The sequence below is a fragment of the Mytilus californianus genome, unplaced genomic scaffold (assembly GCF_021869535.1).
Source record: "Mytilus californianus isolate M0D057914Y unplaced genomic scaffold, xbMytCali1.0.p SCAF_11, whole genome shotgun sequence".
In the NCBI taxonomy this organism is placed as follows: Eukaryota; Metazoa; Mollusca; class Bivalvia; order Mytilida; family Mytilidae; genus Mytilus; species Mytilus californianus.
The window spans coordinates 32,891,648-32,911,374 of record NW_026262593.1 but is presented as its reverse complement, the minus strand read 5'-3'; the positions used below and the strand labels follow the sequence as shown (position 1 = coordinate 32,911,374).

At 31.4% G+C, this 19,727-nt stretch overlaps 1 protein-coding gene across 1 annotated transcript in view; it reads right to left on the bottom strand.

Moving 5' to 3' along the window:
• The window catches only part of LOC127719918 (uncharacterized), a 49,649-nt gene that overhangs the window by 24,331 nt on the left and 5,591 nt on the right, over positions 1-19,727 (bottom strand). The window contains exons 2-8 of the mRNA XM_052226288.1: positions 13,178-13,580; positions 12,140-12,218; positions 11,155-11,325; positions 10,783-10,938; positions 7,498-7,570; positions 2,994-3,136; positions 2,307-2,361 (exon numbers count right to left, since the gene is read on the bottom strand). Coding sequence (XP_052082248.1) covers positions 2,307-2,361; positions 2,994-3,136; positions 7,498-7,570; positions 10,783-10,938; positions 11,155-11,325; positions 12,140-12,218; positions 13,178-13,240 — 740 coding nt within the window. The 5' untranslated portion in view covers positions 13,241-13,580. The remainder of the gene's footprint in view (positions 1-2,306; positions 2,362-2,993; positions 3,137-7,497; positions 7,571-10,782; positions 10,939-11,154; positions 11,326-12,139; positions 12,219-13,177; positions 13,581-19,727) is intronic.

Below are 19,727 nucleotides of genomic sequence, written 5' to 3'. Positions count from 1 at the left end.
GTGCTTAACTCTTAAACGTAAGGCGTCTAGGAACCTGAATCCTTCACCTGGTATTTTTAAATAATGCAATAGTTTTTGTAGCTTTCTGTGACAATCTAATTATTAAAGCTCTCAAGATAATTGCCAAAAATGCTAACATTAAAATCGGTCAAAAATATCATTTAGGGTCAGTAACTCTTGTAAGAAGACAATCCCCAAATTCAGTTTCCGTCTTTCTATTATAGTTTTTCAAGATTATAGACAATAAATGGAGAATGTGTCATTGGGCCACAGATGCCCCCGCTTGTAAATATGCATGAGTCAACTTCCACATACAGATGCAGGTTGTTAAGACCGTTTTGTGATTATAAGCATTGTGTATAAGTTTCATATCATTTGGTTGAGGCAAACTAAACTTAGAGAACAGAAATAACAGATTTAGCAATTTTTACCATTTATAAAGAGGCATGACTCAAGAACTGTAAAAGTAACGTCACCCAATTTCAAACTTAACCTGTGTTTTGTGGTTATACGTATTGTGTATAAGTTTCATAACATTTGGTTGAGGCAAAATAAAGTTAGAGAACAGATACGAAAAATTCAGCAATTTCTATGTTTATAAAGGGCATAACTCTAGAACGGTAAAGGTAACGCCACCCAATTTCGAACTTGATCTGTGTTTTGTGGTAATAAGCATTGTGTATAAGTTTTATAACATTTGGATGAGGCAAACTAAAGTTAGAGAACAGATACGAAAAATTCAACAATTTTTATGTGTATAAAGTGGCATAACTCATGAATGGTAAAAGTGATGCCACCTATCAATTTCGAATTTGATCTGTGTTTTGTGGTAATAAGCATTGTGTATAAGTTTTTTAACATTTAGTTGAGGCAAACTAAAGTTAGATAAGGAAACCAATTGACAGATGGAAAGACGGGACGAACAAGGGTAACACTTAATGCCCCCTCCGCTACGGCGGGGCATAAAAAAATATAAAGAGTAAAAAATATCAGGCCAATAACTCAGTTAAAGAGTCAATCTATAAGTTCAGTTATGTTATACTTATCTGAAGTACTAATATATGTCGCTATCTAAAGTTTCTCTTAATCTATTGTAATTTTCAAAATCAAGGGCAAAAACAAAACTAGAGGCTCTAAAGAGACAGTGTCGCTCACCTTGGTCTATGTGCATATTCAACAAAGGACACTCTCCAACATTGTAGACGAGAATAGATTACATGACAAAAATCTCTGTTTTGTTGATTTTGTATTGCTGATCATTTAATCTGTTTAGTTTCCCTCTATCTTCTTTAGTTTTTGCTCAGAACACAAAAGAGGGTAATCAAAATTCTCATATAAGGGCAATCACTCCTATAAAGAGTGACCGTCTACTAACTATATCCACAAAATTTGACTTGTTAGTAGATCTTGCATTGCTGATCATTTTTGTGATTTAAAGTATCTATTTATCTACTATCATTTTTATCATATATTAGGCAAAACACAAAAAAAATGGTAAAAATCGTCATTAAAGAGCAATAATTACTATAAGGAGTCGTTGGACGATTTCCTCCATATAGTCTTAATTTTAGATCTTGTTATGTTGATAATTTTTGCTTATTTAAGTTTCTATCAATCTATTATATTTTTTAAGATATAAGGCAAAAACTCAAAAAATTGGTAACAAGAGGCTGTCGAGTGACAGCAAACCAGATTTTCCTGCAGAGGTCGAACCCTGAACAATTGAGCAAGTATGGACACAACATTTAAGCTTAAAACAGCTCTGAATTTGGATTGTGATTGAATATTTAAAATAGATTATTATCTAATTAATAATGAAAATGATATTTGCAAATCTGAACCCCAAACAGGATCATGTAAATATTAAACATTAACACACACAACAGAAATCAAATACCACATAACAACTGTGACATCTACCTTCATAACACACATGACTTAAAGAAAATAGTTATAAATTTTGACAACTAATGACTAAAATTAATTGAACAGAATCCATATACATTTTGTACTTAATCTATCATTACTGGTTCATGGAATAAGTTTGAGGTATTTCCCTTTGATCAGAAATATGGTTTAACTAATAAAGCAAACATAGTTCTCTAAAATTAGATATGATTTAACTCTCTAAAATTAGATATGATGTTACACAATGTATATCTATTTTCAAATTATAATCAAATATAATTAATAGTTCCAAATATTTTTTCTTTCATTTGTCACAAACTAATACAGATCTGCAAATCAAATGTTGTTGTTTATTGTTGTCATAAAAATCCATTTATAATTAAACTTTGTTAACTTACTGTTGCTTTGTTGTAGTGGTTTCATTGTATCCTGTTGGCTGAGGTACTGAACTCACTGATAAACAAAAAATAAATGACAATACATATATGGCAAAAAAGTACAGCATTTTTCTGAAAAGGAAAAATTCATTTAAACTTTTTATCCCCTACTGCTGCTACTGCAATGTCAATTGCATACTATTATAACTTAAGTATAAATGATAAACTGTTAACACAGAGATATGTCTTGCCTATTTGTTAATTTGATAATGCAAATGTTGAAATTAAAATAGCAATACTTTAACATGTAAATTATGCAAATATTCAAAGTCAATGAACCATGACTGAAGGTACAGGGCTAAACAATCTCCATGGAAATGAGATGTGCCAATGCTAATACAACTGCATACCTAATACCATTGACTTTTCATGAGTCGTTCCCTTTAAACAAACCTAAACACAAACATTAACTTGTAAACCATGTAAAAGTTTCAAAGTTAATGAACCATAACCATGAGGAACAATAGAGTGGCTACTTGACAGATCTAAAAATTGTTCTCCATAGAAACCATTTCATGCATCCCTTTGTTATCTGTTTGATGGCAATAAAACTATATATACATATACAAATATTTTAGCAGTATTTAATTTCTGCACTTGTTCTTAATACAGTTTGTGAACAAAAAAAAATGTATCTTTCAAAAATACCATTTTGCCCATCCTTGGTTAGACCTTGTGTTGTCATGTTTTGATAGAGTAACTCTGGAGTTGTAACTTTATCAATTGTGGATCTACAAGTTCTTCTTTTGGTTGAATTCCCATTAAAAAGAACAACTTCTGTAGACTTGCACCTGAAATATTTCATTTACAAAACTTTGAATAGCTGTTTCAATTATGGGAACTTTTATGTATTTGTATCCTTCTATTGCATTGTGGGTATCAAAGATTCTGAAAGTTCATGTCTTGTAAAAATATTTAATTGAACAACAAGCTGTAGAGGTTAATATTGTACTGTACTGTATTTCTGAAGTTCAATGTTATACAATGTATTAGCATTTTGCAACATTTTTTAAATATAACCTTCTTTTTCAACATGTGATTTATTGGGGGTTTTTTGTTAAAAAAAATGATGATATAACAAAAACAAACAACATAACTTCATTCGTACAAGCTGTTGTTAAAACATTTTGACTGTTGGTGCATCATTTCAATAATATGCCTAATTTTGGTTAACATGTTATAAGGCAAAGCATACTGTTCATTCAGAAATTATTGCAAGGTTTTTAATAATGTGAATAATGCAACTTGCTGAGTATCGCAATAATAAGAACTCAAATGCTGATATCTGATACAAATATCTGTATGCAGATTTTCTTTAAATCACAATAATTATTCTTGCATTATTTAGATATAAGAAGATGTGGTATGAGTGCCAATGAGACAACTCTCCATCCATTCTTCAAAAAATTGCAATAATAAATGCAAGCAATAATTTATGAATTTACAGTTCTTAAATTCTACGTTTTTTCATATTTTTATGAAATTTTGTATGCATTTAGAACACCTTGAACTGAATCTGACTATAGAAAATTGATACATGTATAGTTTTTAGAATAATTCATGAGTTGGAAATCCAGAACAATCATAAGTCAGTTTTATATTCCGCTTGTCATAATCTTAACTCTGTTATTGTTTTCTCAATTGTAACATTGTAGTACAGCTTGAATTGATCATTTATTTTAATAAATAGTATTTGTATATATTTGTTCATGTATTGACTTATTGACTGACTCTGACATAGTATACAGTATTAAGGTACTTTGATTTTCACTTTGGTAATTATATTCTGTGTTTTCTATTTCTTTATTCCGATTGGTTACTCTGTGAACTCCTTTGATATTGAGGCACTCTTTTCAATTCTTCGCAGAGACATAGCTATAGAACACTGACACTTTATTGTGATATATATATATATATATATATATAAAGTGCCTAGAAAATCAACCTAACAATGTTAGAGTAGATTTGATTCTTTACTTCCTCCCCAAGCGGGGCTGGAACCTGTACTTTTCACTTCATACTTCTACGGCAACACCGCCTAGCATTGCGCAGACGCCTTATCCCCTCCTCTAACTATAGCTGATAAAAATCAGCTTTCGTTTCGGGAGGTGTTACCTTCTCGTAGGAATTAAACAAGGACATCTAGACGCAATACACAAAGTATTTTAAGTGTACAGAAATGATCATCTACTCATCTCTTTAGTATAATTACAGGATGCTGTTCTATTTTTAGAAGCATACAATCACTGTAAATTTATATATATGTATGTCTGCCTATGTGTAGTGACAACTGTAAATTATACCTTGTCCATCGGATTTCTTATGATTAAGAAATGCCAGGCTTTAGAATATTTATAAAGTGCCTAGAAAATCAACCTAACAATGTTAGAGTAGATTTGATTCTTTACTTCCTCCCCAAGCGGGGCTGGAACCTGTACTTTTCACTTCATACTTCTACGGCAACACCGCCTAGCATTGCGCAGTCGCCTTATCCCCTCCTCTAACTATAGCTGATAAAAATCAGCTTTCGTTTCGGGAGGTGTTACCTTCTCGTAGGAATTAAACAAGGACATCTAGACGCAATACACAAAGTATTTTAAGTGTACAGAAATGATCATCTACTCATCTCTTTAGTATAATTACAGGATGCTGTTCTATTTTTAGAAGCATACAATCACTGTAAATTTATATATATGTATGTCTGCCTATGTGTAGCCTACGGGTAACACCTCCCGAAACGAAAGCTGATTTTTATCAGCTATAGTTAGAGGAGGGGATAAGGCGTCTGCGCAATGCTAGGCGGTGTTGCCGTAGAAGTATGAAGTGAAAAGTACAGGTTCCAGCCCCGCTTGGGGAGGAAGTAAAGAATCAAATCTACTCTAACATTGTTAGGTTGATTTTCTAGGCACTTTATAAATATTCTAAAGCCTGGCATTTCTTAATCATAAGAAATCCGATGGACAAGGTATAATTTACAGTTGTCACTACACATAGGCAGACATACATATATATAAATTTACAGTGATTGTATGCTTCTAAAAATAGAACAGCATCCTGTAATTATACTAAAGAGATGAGTAGATGATCATTTCTGTACACTTAAAATACTTTGTGTATTGCGTCTAGATGTCCTTGTTTAATTCCTACGAGAAGGTAACACCTCCCGAAACGAAAGCTGATTTTTATCAGCTATAGTTAGAGGAGGGGATAAGGCGTCTGCGCAATGCTAGGCGGTGTTGCCGTAGTAGTATGAAGTGAAAAGTACAGGTTCCAGCCCCGCTTGGGGAGGAAGTAAAGAATCAAATCTACTCTAACATTGTTAGGTTGATTTTCTAGGCACTTTATAAATATTCTAAAGCCTGGCATTTCTTAATCATAAGAAATCCGATGGACAAGGTATAATTTACAGTTGTCACTACACATAGGCAGACATATATATATATATATATATATATATATATTTATTATTCTTCTGGAAACCATTCTTTATATTCAGGTCAGTAATATTCTCACATAAGTCTTTGGTGCATGCATTTTCTATATTTTTATCTTGGTATGAAAGATATGAAAGTGTTATGAAAACGTGTATTCCTGTTTGAATTGTTTTACACTAGTCATTTTGGGGCCCTTAAAGCTTGCTGTTCAGTGTGAGCCAAGGCTCCACTTTGACCTATAATTATTTACTTCTTTTACTTTTTATACATTGTGACTTGGATGGAGAGTTATCTCATTGGCACTCATACCACATCTTCTTATTTATATGAAAGTCCTGCATGCATTCCCACAAGTATGAAAGAGTTCATATTTTTATTTTAAGTTGGTATTTGCAAGACGGATAGAATATTACAGTTGTTATATTATTTTTCATATTTGGCTGTTGTTAAGATTCCAGCACAGAACATCGAGTTAAACTAGATTTATATATTATTTTTGGCATTAAGACTTATGAAGTCAATATTTCTTTATATTCAGATTCCAGTATGTGAAGCATATAGACGTACAGTAACTTTATAGAGGAACACTGCTCAGCCCGGCCTGTATTATATACACGGTAAGCTGTGTTTACATGTTTATTTATTTACGTGTTGTCTATTTGTACTTATGTGTTTTAATTGATTTGTGTCTTGTCTGTGATTGTAATGTGTTATTGTTTAGTTTACGATTATCTCCAAATAAAATAGTGCATTAGAATTGATTACTTTAAATAATGATTGTTGACACAAGGATATCAGATATAAACTTTGGCACAGAGACTTATGATTTGTAGTAAAATGTATTTTATTAATTATGGTATATTTCAACTGTAGTTAACTACTTGGATAATTTGTATTTGAGTTTATTGATATGGAGATAATTAGAGTTATTGTTCTTAGTATGTGTGAATTGTGTCTTATTGCATGTTTATATATTACAGGGTATTTATTTGAGATTGCCTATAATAAACCATATAGAACCCTACTCAGAGTAAATTAAGTCCAAACTGATGAGTCTACAACATCAACAAACCAGACATAACATCAAATGTTTACTAACAATAAATATCAGGACAGGTGCCACTGGTTGAGCAGGAGCTGGTACTCCTTCTGGAGGATCTCAGTTTTATCCCTTGTTTTTGGTAGGGTTTGCGTTGCTCATTTATCTTTAGTAGTGTTTTGTGCACTGTTTTCTTTCTGTATTTTTTCCTTTGTGGATCACGGTGTTGTATGTCTTTATTTGATTTTAATGATTTTTGATTCCCCCTTTGTATTTTCTCTCACCTTTTATATATATATAACTTTTATCAAGCAAAAATTGACTGAAATTAGCATTCAATAACAGAAAACAATGGGCAAATTTGCATCCAAATTGCCCTCCCCTCAATGCAAGTTCAACAAAAAATGAATTGAACCACTGTTGACTTCAATGTCAAAATATGTAGTGGCATTGACCACTCTGTGGTGGTAAGCAACATTATTTAGGGTATGCCACTATAAAACACAATGACACTTCCACCAACTATTAGTCCTGTCAAATTTATAATTAAATAGTCAGGTTTAGTTGATGAAAAAATATTGACAGCAGAAGCTTAATGCATTAGAACATTGTCTAGTCTTGACTAGTGATAAGAATACTACTATTGACCTTATTCTCTTTCCCTCCAAATAACACTTACTCGGGTTGTGGAATGCATTCTTCAAATCCTATTGTATCTTTGTACATGCTATGACCACATGGTCGGCATACACCTGAAAAAGTTAATAATATTTTATTAACATCTTCAGTAATTTGTTAAGACAAAAAAAAAAACAATTTGATTGATTAAAGGTCATAAAAAATAATTCTATGTACAATGTACTGTGAGGTAATGCTCACTAATCATACTCCTCCCTCAAGACACAAGTTTGTGGCAAACAGGTAGTGGAGAATCAAAGAAACTGAAATGTGTCACAAAGCACATCCAAATGTAGTTTGGTGCCATATATCACAAAGCTATGACTAGAAGTGGCTGAACAATAATGTAATAAAAAAAATCTAATACATACATAACATTTAAAGAATACATGTTTTTGGGAATAGTTATTTCATAACAGAGAAGAAGTTTGGTGCCATATATCAAGAAGCTGTGGCTTTTAATTGCTGAGAAAAAATACAGAAAGACATACGCACATACATGTACACAGGTAAAAAAGTATTCCCCCTTTCTTTGGTGCAAGGGTATAAAAATACACAATGAAAATGAGTTATGAGGACAGACTATATAATTATGAGACATTTTTTTTCCCTATAAATCTTCTTGCTTAGAAATTAAAGAACCTTAAGGAGCAATCTCACAATCAAATATTACCATATACATGTATAATAAAAGAGGTTACACTTCAAAAATAGGGTACCCCTAAATTTAATTGAAAACAACAGGTACTGCAAGCAAGGCTCACAAAAGAGGAGTCAAATATGTACTTTGGTTTGGTAATATGTCATAGTAGAGTTCATGCTTTAATCCTCAAAATCATTCTGATGAAGAAATGAAATAGGTGGCGTAATGCACATCATGTGGGTTATAGATACCAGTGTTTTCCATTCGGCATTTAAGCCGGGTGTGCTGACCACCTTCTTTTGAAAGCTGACCACCTTTCCATTTTAGGGAGGTGGTCGGCTTTTTTTTCAAATTCCGGAATTTTTTGGTTCCGTACCGTAAAAATTTGAATACTAATCGCGCCTCGCTGATTTGTTTTCATTGACAAAAATGGCGGATCATCAAATTTCAATGTTTTCTATTATTATTCGGGGGAAGAGAAAGGCAGATGACGATGGTGATAAGGAAAACTTTAGGCAAAATAAGTCAACTACAACGGATAGTTGTATTGAAATTGTTAAAATTGAAAAAAGTATCAAAACAACGGAAAAGGCACACGAGCGATCGCAAGGGTAAACAGGTTGGGAACAATCCCCTAATGAGGGATATTCCTTAAATGAGTGACAAGAGGTTGTCTTATTGTTGAAGAAAAGAAAAAAGAAAAACTAAGATTTTTTAACTTAAAAGGGGGAAAACTCGTTATAAAATCGAATCAAATCAAATAGTTTATTATTCCAATCAGGGTCCCACAGGGGGCATTTACAATTAACAATAATTTATGATAGTATAACTATAAGCAACAAACATGAGACATTGTACAGTTATGTAATATTTGGAACAACTTTTCTAAAAGAGGGTCCCTTTTTTTTTATGATAAACATGATAAAGTAGATATAAGTCCAGGATTATTACAAAATTCTTGGACATGTTTTGACCATATAATACAAAATAGATGTATAGTTCTTTGGAAAAAGTTTCTGTAAATGAAATAAATATGTGCTCGTTTGTATCTCTTGAAAAGTATCCTTCATAAAAGGGATAGTCATTACATTGAGAGGTTGTTCCCAAGCTGAGAAATATGAACAGGACTTTAAATGGCTAATCGTCACAGAAGAAGGATGTTACTGTTCTGTGTACCAAAAATACAGCACTAAAGCAAGGAATAGGACAAAAACTTGGCAGGAGGAGGAAGTCCTGCAAAAGCCATCTGCTATTCAATTCCATTAAATGTGAATACAATACTAACCATTCTTTTTGTGACAACACCCACAGTAAAAAAAAAACCCTGTTGGAAAAGTATAAAAAAAATAATACGACCGGTTGCAAGTGATTTTTTCAAAAGACCCACCTTACCTTAGTGAAAAATGGAGAACACTGGATACTATAAAATTTCAACAAAATTCTTAACCACTTAAACATTCATCCATATTAAAATTTGAGGGGATGACAAATATGTAGGTGATACATGTGTATTAGTGACATAGATCATTCTGTAATATTTTTAATATCTAAACTCATAAAATACTTTGACCTTCCTTAATACAACAGAATCAGACAATAAATTGAGTCTCTTACATTGTATTTAGGTGACAACAAAGAGTTAACAGATAAATAAATGATAAATACATTGTATATAGAAAACTAAAGACACAGAAACACCAAATAACAGGGTTGATTACAGCTGCTCCAGAGAGTGCAGAAAACAATAAGATTTCAACAGAATGTAAACTCTGTGGAAATATGCATAGCTAAGTATCAATATGGAGGATAAATTGATCACACCTGATACATATAAACTTTTCTATACACAGCTGTCTCTCGTCATTCACCATACAGACAACTTTTGCACTTAAAGCATCAAAAAAGAACCCTATATATATTCAATTTATGTTGATATGAAAAACAGTTTAATTTTATCCATGGATTTGTTAATTTTCTGTTCAAAGGGAAATAACTCTAACTGAATAAATGATATAAAAATAGTTCCCTTACATTAGATATGATGTTTTTGCTTTGTTCAAAGCTAAATACCACTTAGATTCAGCATATCAAAGAACACCAAGAATTCAATTTTTTTTAATTGAAAAAAAAAGTTGTATTTTGGACCCTTTGGACCTAAATGTGGACCAATTTGAAGACAGGCCTCAAATTAAAAAAAAAATCTAACAAGAAACCAAATGACAAAGAAATTAATTATTAATTTCTGTTCAAAGGGAAATTACTCAATCACATTACAAGTACCACTTTTGGCTACTGAAAAGGGCTACAACTCAACAACGAGAAGCTAAAATCGTGAAAATTGAACTTGACCTTCATTTAGTCACAGGAAACAACATATCTAAATTTGGAAAGATTTCATCAAAGTGTTTTCATATTAATGAATGGACACTGTTTGGCAGCCGCCCAACCGCCCACCCGCCGTACATCCCCAAATCAATAACCGATTTTTCTTTTGAAAATCCGCTTAAAAAGTATGCCTGAAGCAGCATCAGCAAATTTTCAATGACTTAATCATATCTACAAATTCCATGCTTTCGAAAATTAAAGAATTTAAAAGAATAGAAATCCAAGATAAACAAAACTTAATTATTACAAAATTCCTACCATTTTTTAAAGACAAATAATACCCTGGAGGACAATTTTCGACTTTTGTTAGCTCACATAAATCTGGATTGGTACCAAAATATCCAGCTTCTGTTTTACACTGACAAATTGGTTTCAATGTTTCATAACACTCTGCTTGATTAATTACTTCTGCCTCTGAAATAAAAGAAGCAAAGCTTAATGAACGCATAGCATACACATACCACATGACACATACATTGATAGGCCATCAGGATGAGTTGACTGGAGTTACCTATTTTGTTACTATTGATTAACATAAGAGTAAAAAATTGAAAATCTAAATTAATTCAAATTAAACAGAGAGCAAAAAGCATGTCAAATCAATTGTTGTAAAGCAAACAAAACACTAACCATCAGATTTGCATGTACATTCTTCTGTTGGATTCTTACACACAAAAAGCACTGGTGGATCAGAAAACTTTGATGAATCAAATGATTCTATGCAGACAGGTCGATCTGACGGACATGGTTCACAGGAATCTCTTAAGCCATCCCCTTCTGTGCATGGTTTAAAAATGTGATCTACAAAATATAAATTTCATTCATACATAAGGAAGAAAGGGGGTTGGCAGGTAAAATAGTTATATATATAGTTCAAAATTTATTACTTGGAAATTATGAATTAACACCAGACAGATCCTTGTGACCAGGATGAAAGCTACAATGAAATATACAAACAATCATTTACACAGATACTGAAGACACTTAAAATACTTATTTTCCAGGAAAGACATTTGTGGAACAAACATGACAAATGGTCACATGATTAATTCATTAAAATATGTTTTACTAACATTAGTAATAAACCTATGAATGTGTTACACAAAACTGGTTGCAGTGCAAGGAGGTTATAATTGCACAAACTGTTGTACATTCTACTATGACAACCTAAATATCATCAACCAGTATAATTACAGTATATCTACTCTTAGCGCAAACGCTATTGCTCAGGATAATATAAATGCCAAACCCATGGTTAAATGAAAACAAATCTCCGGCTGCCATGAACTATTTCTTTTTTTTAAAACAAAAAGCTTAATAGCTCTGAGAAGATGGGTTGTTTTGTTTCTGTGGAACCATGCGGTCGTAAAAATAAGTTTAAATGCACACGAAAGTGTTCACCATGGGTTACTGGAAAATGTTCTTCAAATAATTTTATTTCTTTAAATACTTATAACTAAGTTGTTCAAAGAGAGTCTAAGTTGTGCACATTGAGTAAGATTTTGTTTAGCATATGTCATTTTTGGATAGTACATGACACAGATTGCCTGATAGCTATCCTTTCCCCTAAAACTTGTGAGAAATAATGAAATTTAAATGACTTCTTAAGACTTACTTTTAGGACATTGTATGCCCATGCATTTTGTACTTGTTCCATTAGAATACAATCTGTCTCTTGTCCCTACTGCATTGCACTGAAATGTATAATTTTTCGAACATGAATATCTGAATGTCAAATCCTTATAGAAATTGTCAATGATTCATAACATTGAGCAGGCATACATATTTTTCATACTTTGACATGAAGTAATAAAATATAAGTTGGCATGTTTCTTTATTTTAAAAGATCTTTCTAATCAATCCAGTATAATAAATAGGAGCACTTAATGGATTATTTTCAAAATTTATCATGTTTCTACAGAATTGTTTTGGCAAGATTCTTTATTTTATAATATATGGGGAAAAACTAAAACAAATAGTTTTGAATTCTAGCACACTAATAAATACCAGTGAATGGAAATGGAAGTTCTACATACAGTAATCTTTGAAGGAGTTGTTAAGAACTAACCATTCTGTGTTTATTTTGTAGACCTCTCCTTATTTACATTTGTACTTTATAGTTACACCAATTTAATTTTGAATCTATATTGAATCATAGAAAAATGGGTTTGAACCAACCTATAAACGATCAATGATTATGTGACCAGGAGTACCCAAATTGCATCCATGCTTACACATCCTTAAAAATGGAATAACAGATGTTTTGTCTTATTTCTTCATATATTTAGAACAATTTGACATTAGTTCATGCTTAATATTCATTTTTCACGAATTGGATGCTTGTAAAATATTTTATTTGCTCATTTTTTAAAAGATGACTTTTTGTGAACGTCGCATGGCGACGATTCCTTAGATTTTACTTTTCCAATGAATGTTTCATCTGTTGATACATACTGTAAACGCTTTGTGTATATTTGAATATATTTACCAATGTTGAAGGACGTGTATAATGTCAAATCATAAAAATACAAATTGTTTTGTCTCAAAGAAAACTTGTTATTTCCGCAGCTATTTTAGTTGAAAGGTGCAATTTGGGTACTGTGACGTTATATATTGACAAACAAGTATTTAAAGACATGAAAAAATCACTTACCTGAAGCACACAACATAGAAATATGGCAACTCCACTCAAATGCTGAACGTGTTTTTCAATCATTTGCAGAACTTAAAGCAGGAGGGATACCAAAACTTGAAAAATATGCCACTATTCAGTCTTTGTTGAGATTGAAGGACAAATCCTAAACACAGTATTTAAAGTTAAACATGTAAACAATAAATATTCCTGAAACATAATTTGCATGCTAGAGTAGATATGTTCTCCAATTTTCCATTAAAGTAATTTCCAGTTCCTTTTATTGAATATAATTCTAAGTTTATATTATTATTGTAAATTTCAGATTCCAGAAAGTTAACTGTTCATCCTCTGAATTACTGTTTCTTTTTCACTTTAGTTATATGCATCTTCTTTGGTTTTGTAATCAACAACTACTTTCCACCTGAAAAAAGTGAGCACAATAGTATTTATTTTAAGAATATCAAAATGTTTGGAAACATATTCGTTCATATTTAACTGGATATTACCTAATATTTACAATATACTAGTCAAGTTGAGTCTTATTTCATAGGTCAATTTCTGTCAAACTGAAGAATCAGCAGTAACAGATATAAATTCTAAACTACAGACTGTACTGAACTGCCAACCAGTATCATCTTGGTCTAAATCGATTGTTTTATTACAAAAAGATTAGACTAGATGTGGAAATTGGTGCCTAAAAATAACCACATAAATTTTGGAAAAAAAAATTGAAAAGGGTAAATCCACAAAAACCCTGTGTAACATCCAGCAACTGCTGCTGTACATGTCAGTGTGAAAGTGTATTGTTAACTGTTAAAAAAATAAGTTTATTACCGGTAATCAGTAAAAATACAGAAAAATAATTAATGAAAAAAAATCAAAATTCTTCTCTGAGTGTTATCTCTGAATTATGAAGAAGCTTCAGTCAAAGTTTTAAAATCTTTAACCATAGACTGTACTTAAATGATTTCGGCCAAATAAAGGAGATGTGGTACGTATGATTGCCAATTAGACAACTATTCACCAGAGCTGTTCAAATGACATTTATCAGTAAAAATGGGACAAAGTCTCAAATGGCCTGGTTGCAATATTTGTGACTCATCAATGTAGAATGTTTACAAATTAGTTTTTGCTGGAAAATTTCTAATTCCCAAGTCAGGAAAAATGTGTAACATTCTTCAAACAATTCCATAATTTCAGCAAGTGCACAACTAAAATATGTGTACAATCTTTCTGTGAATCTTAGGGATAATGGTTGAAAACTATAGAAGTTGAAAACTTGTACCCTCTTTCATAAATTTTGCTGAAAAATGACCCAAGTCTGGAAAAATGAGAAAAAAATCCTCAACAATTACATGATAGCAAGTGCACAACTTCAACAAATGTGCAATCTTCCTGTGAAGTTTTGGGATGTGGGTTGAAAATTGTAGGAGAAGTTGATTACACAAATTAGGTCATTGTAACCCACTTTTTCCTGCCTGCCTAACCGACATTATCATACTACATGTATAAGCTAATATTTTAGACTTTGTCCAACCCTGCCAAAAATTGGAAAAAATCTAAATCTGACTTTTGACATGTTAGATGGTATCTCTTGGTATAATGTAAAGTTTCATAAAATCCAATAAAGGTTTGCATGGTTTGAGAAAGGTTATAGGTGTATATAAAACTGTAATCATAGTCTTTTATCTAAATAATAATATTAACTTCGCAAACCAAAGTGCCTTAATTTTAAATATAATATCTTAGAATCAGTATTAATTTACTATTGATGCTCAATGAAAAGTACTTTTTGTAACTAACATTAATAACAAGCTTGCTGTTGGCTGTCTTGAGACTGCATGCTCCTTTGTGGGAAGAAAGTTGTAACACCATGAACACTTGTTGTTGGTTATTTAAAAAGAAATAAGGAAGTAGGAGGCCAATCTTTAATAAAATGCTCCGCTGGGCGCAGCTTGATACGACCGCAGAGGTCGAACCCTAAACAGTTGGGGCAAGTATGGACACAACATTCAAGCTTGATACAGCACTGAATTTGGATTGTGATTAAATATTTGACACAGCATAGGTTTCTGACACAGAATGAATGTGGTCTAAGAACTTAAAAAATTTTAATTTACCTATTCAAACCATATCATTATTATTTGCTTTTATATATAAATCAGAAATAACCAATTTAAAATGGAAAATTTTAAAGAAAAAAAAAAGGAAAAAAAAATCCCCCCCCAATTTTTTGAACCCCCTTATGATTCATCACCCCCAAACTCAATCCCAGCATTCCCTTTGTGGTAAGGTACCTTGCAGTACAATTTCAGAGAGATCCATACACTTGAACACAAGTTATTGTCTGGAAAATAGAAAAATGCTTGTTTTTAGGCCCCTTTTTGGCCCCAAATTCCTAAACATTTAGGGCAATTACCCCCAAACTCAAACCCAGCTGATATGGAACCTTGTAGAACAATTTCATAAAGATCCATACACTTACACACAAGTTATTGTCCTGAAATTAGAAAAATGCTTGTTTTTTGGCCCCAAATTCCTAAACGTTTTGGGCAATTACCCCCAAACTCAATTCCAGCTTTCCCTTTGTGATATGGAACCTTGTAGTACAATTTCAGAAAGATCCATACACTTACACTAAAATTATTGTCTGGAAACTAGAAAAATGCTTGTTTTTTGCCCCTTTTTTGGCCCCTAATTCCTAAAGTTTTGAGGCAATTACCCCCAAAATCAATCCCAGCATTACCTTTGTGATATGGAACCTTGTGGTACAATGTCAGAGAGATCCAAACACTAACACACAAGTTATGTCTGGAAGTTACAAAAATGCTTATTTTTGGCCCCTTTTGGGCCCCTAATTCCTTAACTGTTGGTACCATAACCCCCAAAATCTATCCCAACCTTACTTTTGTGGTATTGAACCTTATGGTAAAATTTCATAGAGATCCATTCACTTAAACTAAAGTTAGAGTGCGAAAACCAATGTGTCTTCGGACTACGACGACGTCGACGATGCCAACGTCATACCAATATACAACCACAAAAATGTTTTTGCAATCGTATAAAAATGTTGAGCATCTTATAAAACAAAACGAACTCAAGTTGACTTTTTCACAAACTTTATCCATATTTATCTGATCCATTTATAACTCGAGCTCTCTACTTTCACTTTTCATTGTTTCTCTCAACCAATGTATATATAAATGCAGTATAATTTCTACATTCACTTACTTGAAATTTTGAGTAATTTCCAAAATTAAAATTATTTTTTCAAAAAAAAATTCTTATATCATGTAATGTACATGATGTATACTAAAAATGTGAAAGCAATTAATTTTGTTACAATCTCAAGCTAAGAAAATAAAATCTAACACACACATTTAAAACAAAATCATAGAAAAATATTGTTTTTTTAATTTTTTATTGAAATTAAAAGAATCTCACTGACATATGACCACTATACACAAGAATTACATTCAAAGAGAAGAGTCACTGCTTTATATATGTAGACCTGTGTAAAAACTGCCATTTTTGTCCATTTAATTGTTATTATGAACCTTAAGATTTTTACCTGAAATTTTACAAAATGTATTTTCTAATCCCAGTGTTGTACTTTACCAGAGACATATATACACAAGTATATATGTCTCTGACTTTACTTAAAATAATAAATATAAGGTTCCCATTTGTTTTTGTCAAGTAATGTCCAAAATGCTGCCAAAATGTCTTGGTGCTGAAGTGACCCCCTGTTACCAATACCATGATGAGCTATTAGGTCCAAGGACACAGTTATCGTCCTTAGATTTTCGTTGTCTACAAATATAGTCCCCAGTGTGGACAGTGTATAACTTGCAATTTTTTTTCATATCTACACAATGTAATGTAAAGAAATATATACATTAATAAAAATAGATTATTATCTAATTAAAGGATTTCTCTTCATAATTTTTTTTATATCTATAGCATTCAGAAAATTAGTTTATACTAAATAACAAACAAACCTGCCAAAAAATTCTTCAAATAATTTAACAAAGAATGTCTTTTAAAAAATGAGTTATCTCCCTTTGTACAGAAATATGGTTTAACATAGTACTCTAACATTAGATATGGTCCAGAGTTATGGTCCATAACTCTGGACTAAATTGTCAGACCGTAACAAAATTTGAACTTGGTCTATAACTTGTTATGATAAAACTATATACCAAATATCAAATCAATATCTTCAAGAACGAAGAAAAAAAGTGTGGAAAGCTGACTTGCCGGACTGACGGATGGACAGACGGACAGATGGACAGACGGACGGAGTGCAAACCGAAAGTCCCTTTCGACTTCGTCGGTTGGGGACTAATAATCAAAACGTTTTGTACAATTTTTTGATAATTTTTTTTTGGTGCCTTCCTACAGCATGTTCAGGAAAACATAACAGCAAAAATAAAAAAAAAATAGCCTTTCTAGACATCATAATTATTTGGACAAGGTATACATGTATGTAAAGCAAAATATTGTCCTATGTAATATTGTCTACAAAGGCAATATTTCGTGACTTTGTATCATGAAATGTTGTTCCCATCTATGAAATAATGTCCAGAAAAGGACAATTTAGACCATACACAGACAATATTTCATAGATGGACAGTATGAAATTTTGTCTCATGAAAGTGAGGTTATAAATATTTAGTATTTGGATAATGGTATCATTAAAGTGTTTTATTTGATTGAAAATTACAAACAAATATGCATAATTTACACACTATTTTTTGAAAAATATTTTGAAAAATTCCTGAAATGCTCACCATTTCATGGCAGAGGTTTTTCTCAGGGAAGATATTATTAGATTAAGAAATATTTTAATAGACTAGAGAAGGGACGACAGCCCAGGTGCAGTGTGCAAAAACTTTTCAGGTTGTGTGGTTTGATTTCAGCTTCCCTTTGGCAATTTTAAGTATTGTAAAAGATCGATTTGTTCATGTTTTAATTTCAAATATATTCTAATGCAATCATAGAAAATATAGCAAGTTTTAACATGGAAAGATTTATTGATGACATAAAAATTTTAATGTAATTTTTACTTCTTCTGTGTAAATTTTATCTATAAAGATTATGTTCTGTAATGGCGGGAACTTTTATTCAAGGTCTGTAAAAATACAAGACACAAATTTTTGTTAATATTTCGTTAGTTTGCAAGTAAAAAACATCGAAATTTTTAACAGTTTAAGAATATTGTTCAAACAGCCTAAAATAATAAAAGGTCTTCTTTCTTAAGTCTCCATTCGTTGCTTCATAGTAAGATGCTAAAAAACATTGATTTTCGAATAAAATGTAAAAATATAGTTGTCAAATCCGTGAGTAAATATGTAAACCTTAGCCATTATCATGAAAACCATCTATTGTGTATTTTTAAATATATTCAAGATAAAATAAAAATATGAAAATAAGGAGATAAGGTATGATTGCCAATGAGACAACTATCCACCATGTTCACTCAAAAAAAATGTAAACATGGTATTTAAAAGTAGCTTTTTATTTTTTAACTGTGTATTTTTTGTGTATTGGTCGGCTTCGTTCTCTATTCATGCTATTGTGTTTTCTCTTCTCTGTTAATTGAAGAAAGAGTCCAATATTTATAATTTTGTATTAAACTAAAGTTTTGACTCAAATAAAAGCTCAAAATCAGTTAAATGACTTTAATAAACAAGTATTCAATTAACGTCCATGTCGTACGAAAAAGGCCCCAGGAAATAGCAGTTAAAAAAGGGATACATACATTTGTATATTCCTGGCAAAAAATGACAAATACTAAATTTGATTATTATGTATACATTGTACATGTATATATGTAACTTGTATAATCATAATAACTGTATATTACTGCTTACATGTATGTTTATAATCTCATTCAACAAATTTCGACTGTTCAGGTGATGTTCACAGCACAAACTGCTTGTAATAAATGACACTTTATCACCGCGACCGATTGATAATATACCGGTAAGTCCAATATGTCTGCTGTGTGCAGTGTCGTCCCTTCTCTGGTCATAGACAGAATTTCACAGTAAAAATAAAAATTATTAATTGTCACAGACACACTAGTGTAAAGCAAAATTCTATCCGGATGAAATATCATCTGAGGGAAAAAATGTTACAGAAGTTGTTGTTATTTTTTTATGAGGAAAATATTTCACAGTGATATATTATCCATTGCCGTGAAATTCTATCTGGGAAGTTAAAATATTGAACAGTTAATAAAAAAAACTTAATCTTTGCAAATACTATGTACTAATAATCATGATAATAGTGTATTTGAATATAAGCTAAATTAGTAAATAAAAAACCAAATAAATGTATTATAATGTGAAATAATTTCACAGATTATAATTGAAAATAATATCCTGAAATATTAAAGTAAATATCATTCTTTTAAAAGACAAATATCATGAAACATATGAAACAAAACCAAAAGTAATTTCACAGAATTTAATTGTGAAATAATATCATGATCAAATTAATATATAAAATAAAGTAAGTGAAATACAGGTAAAAGTGAGTTGTTTTCAGATCTCAGTACAAA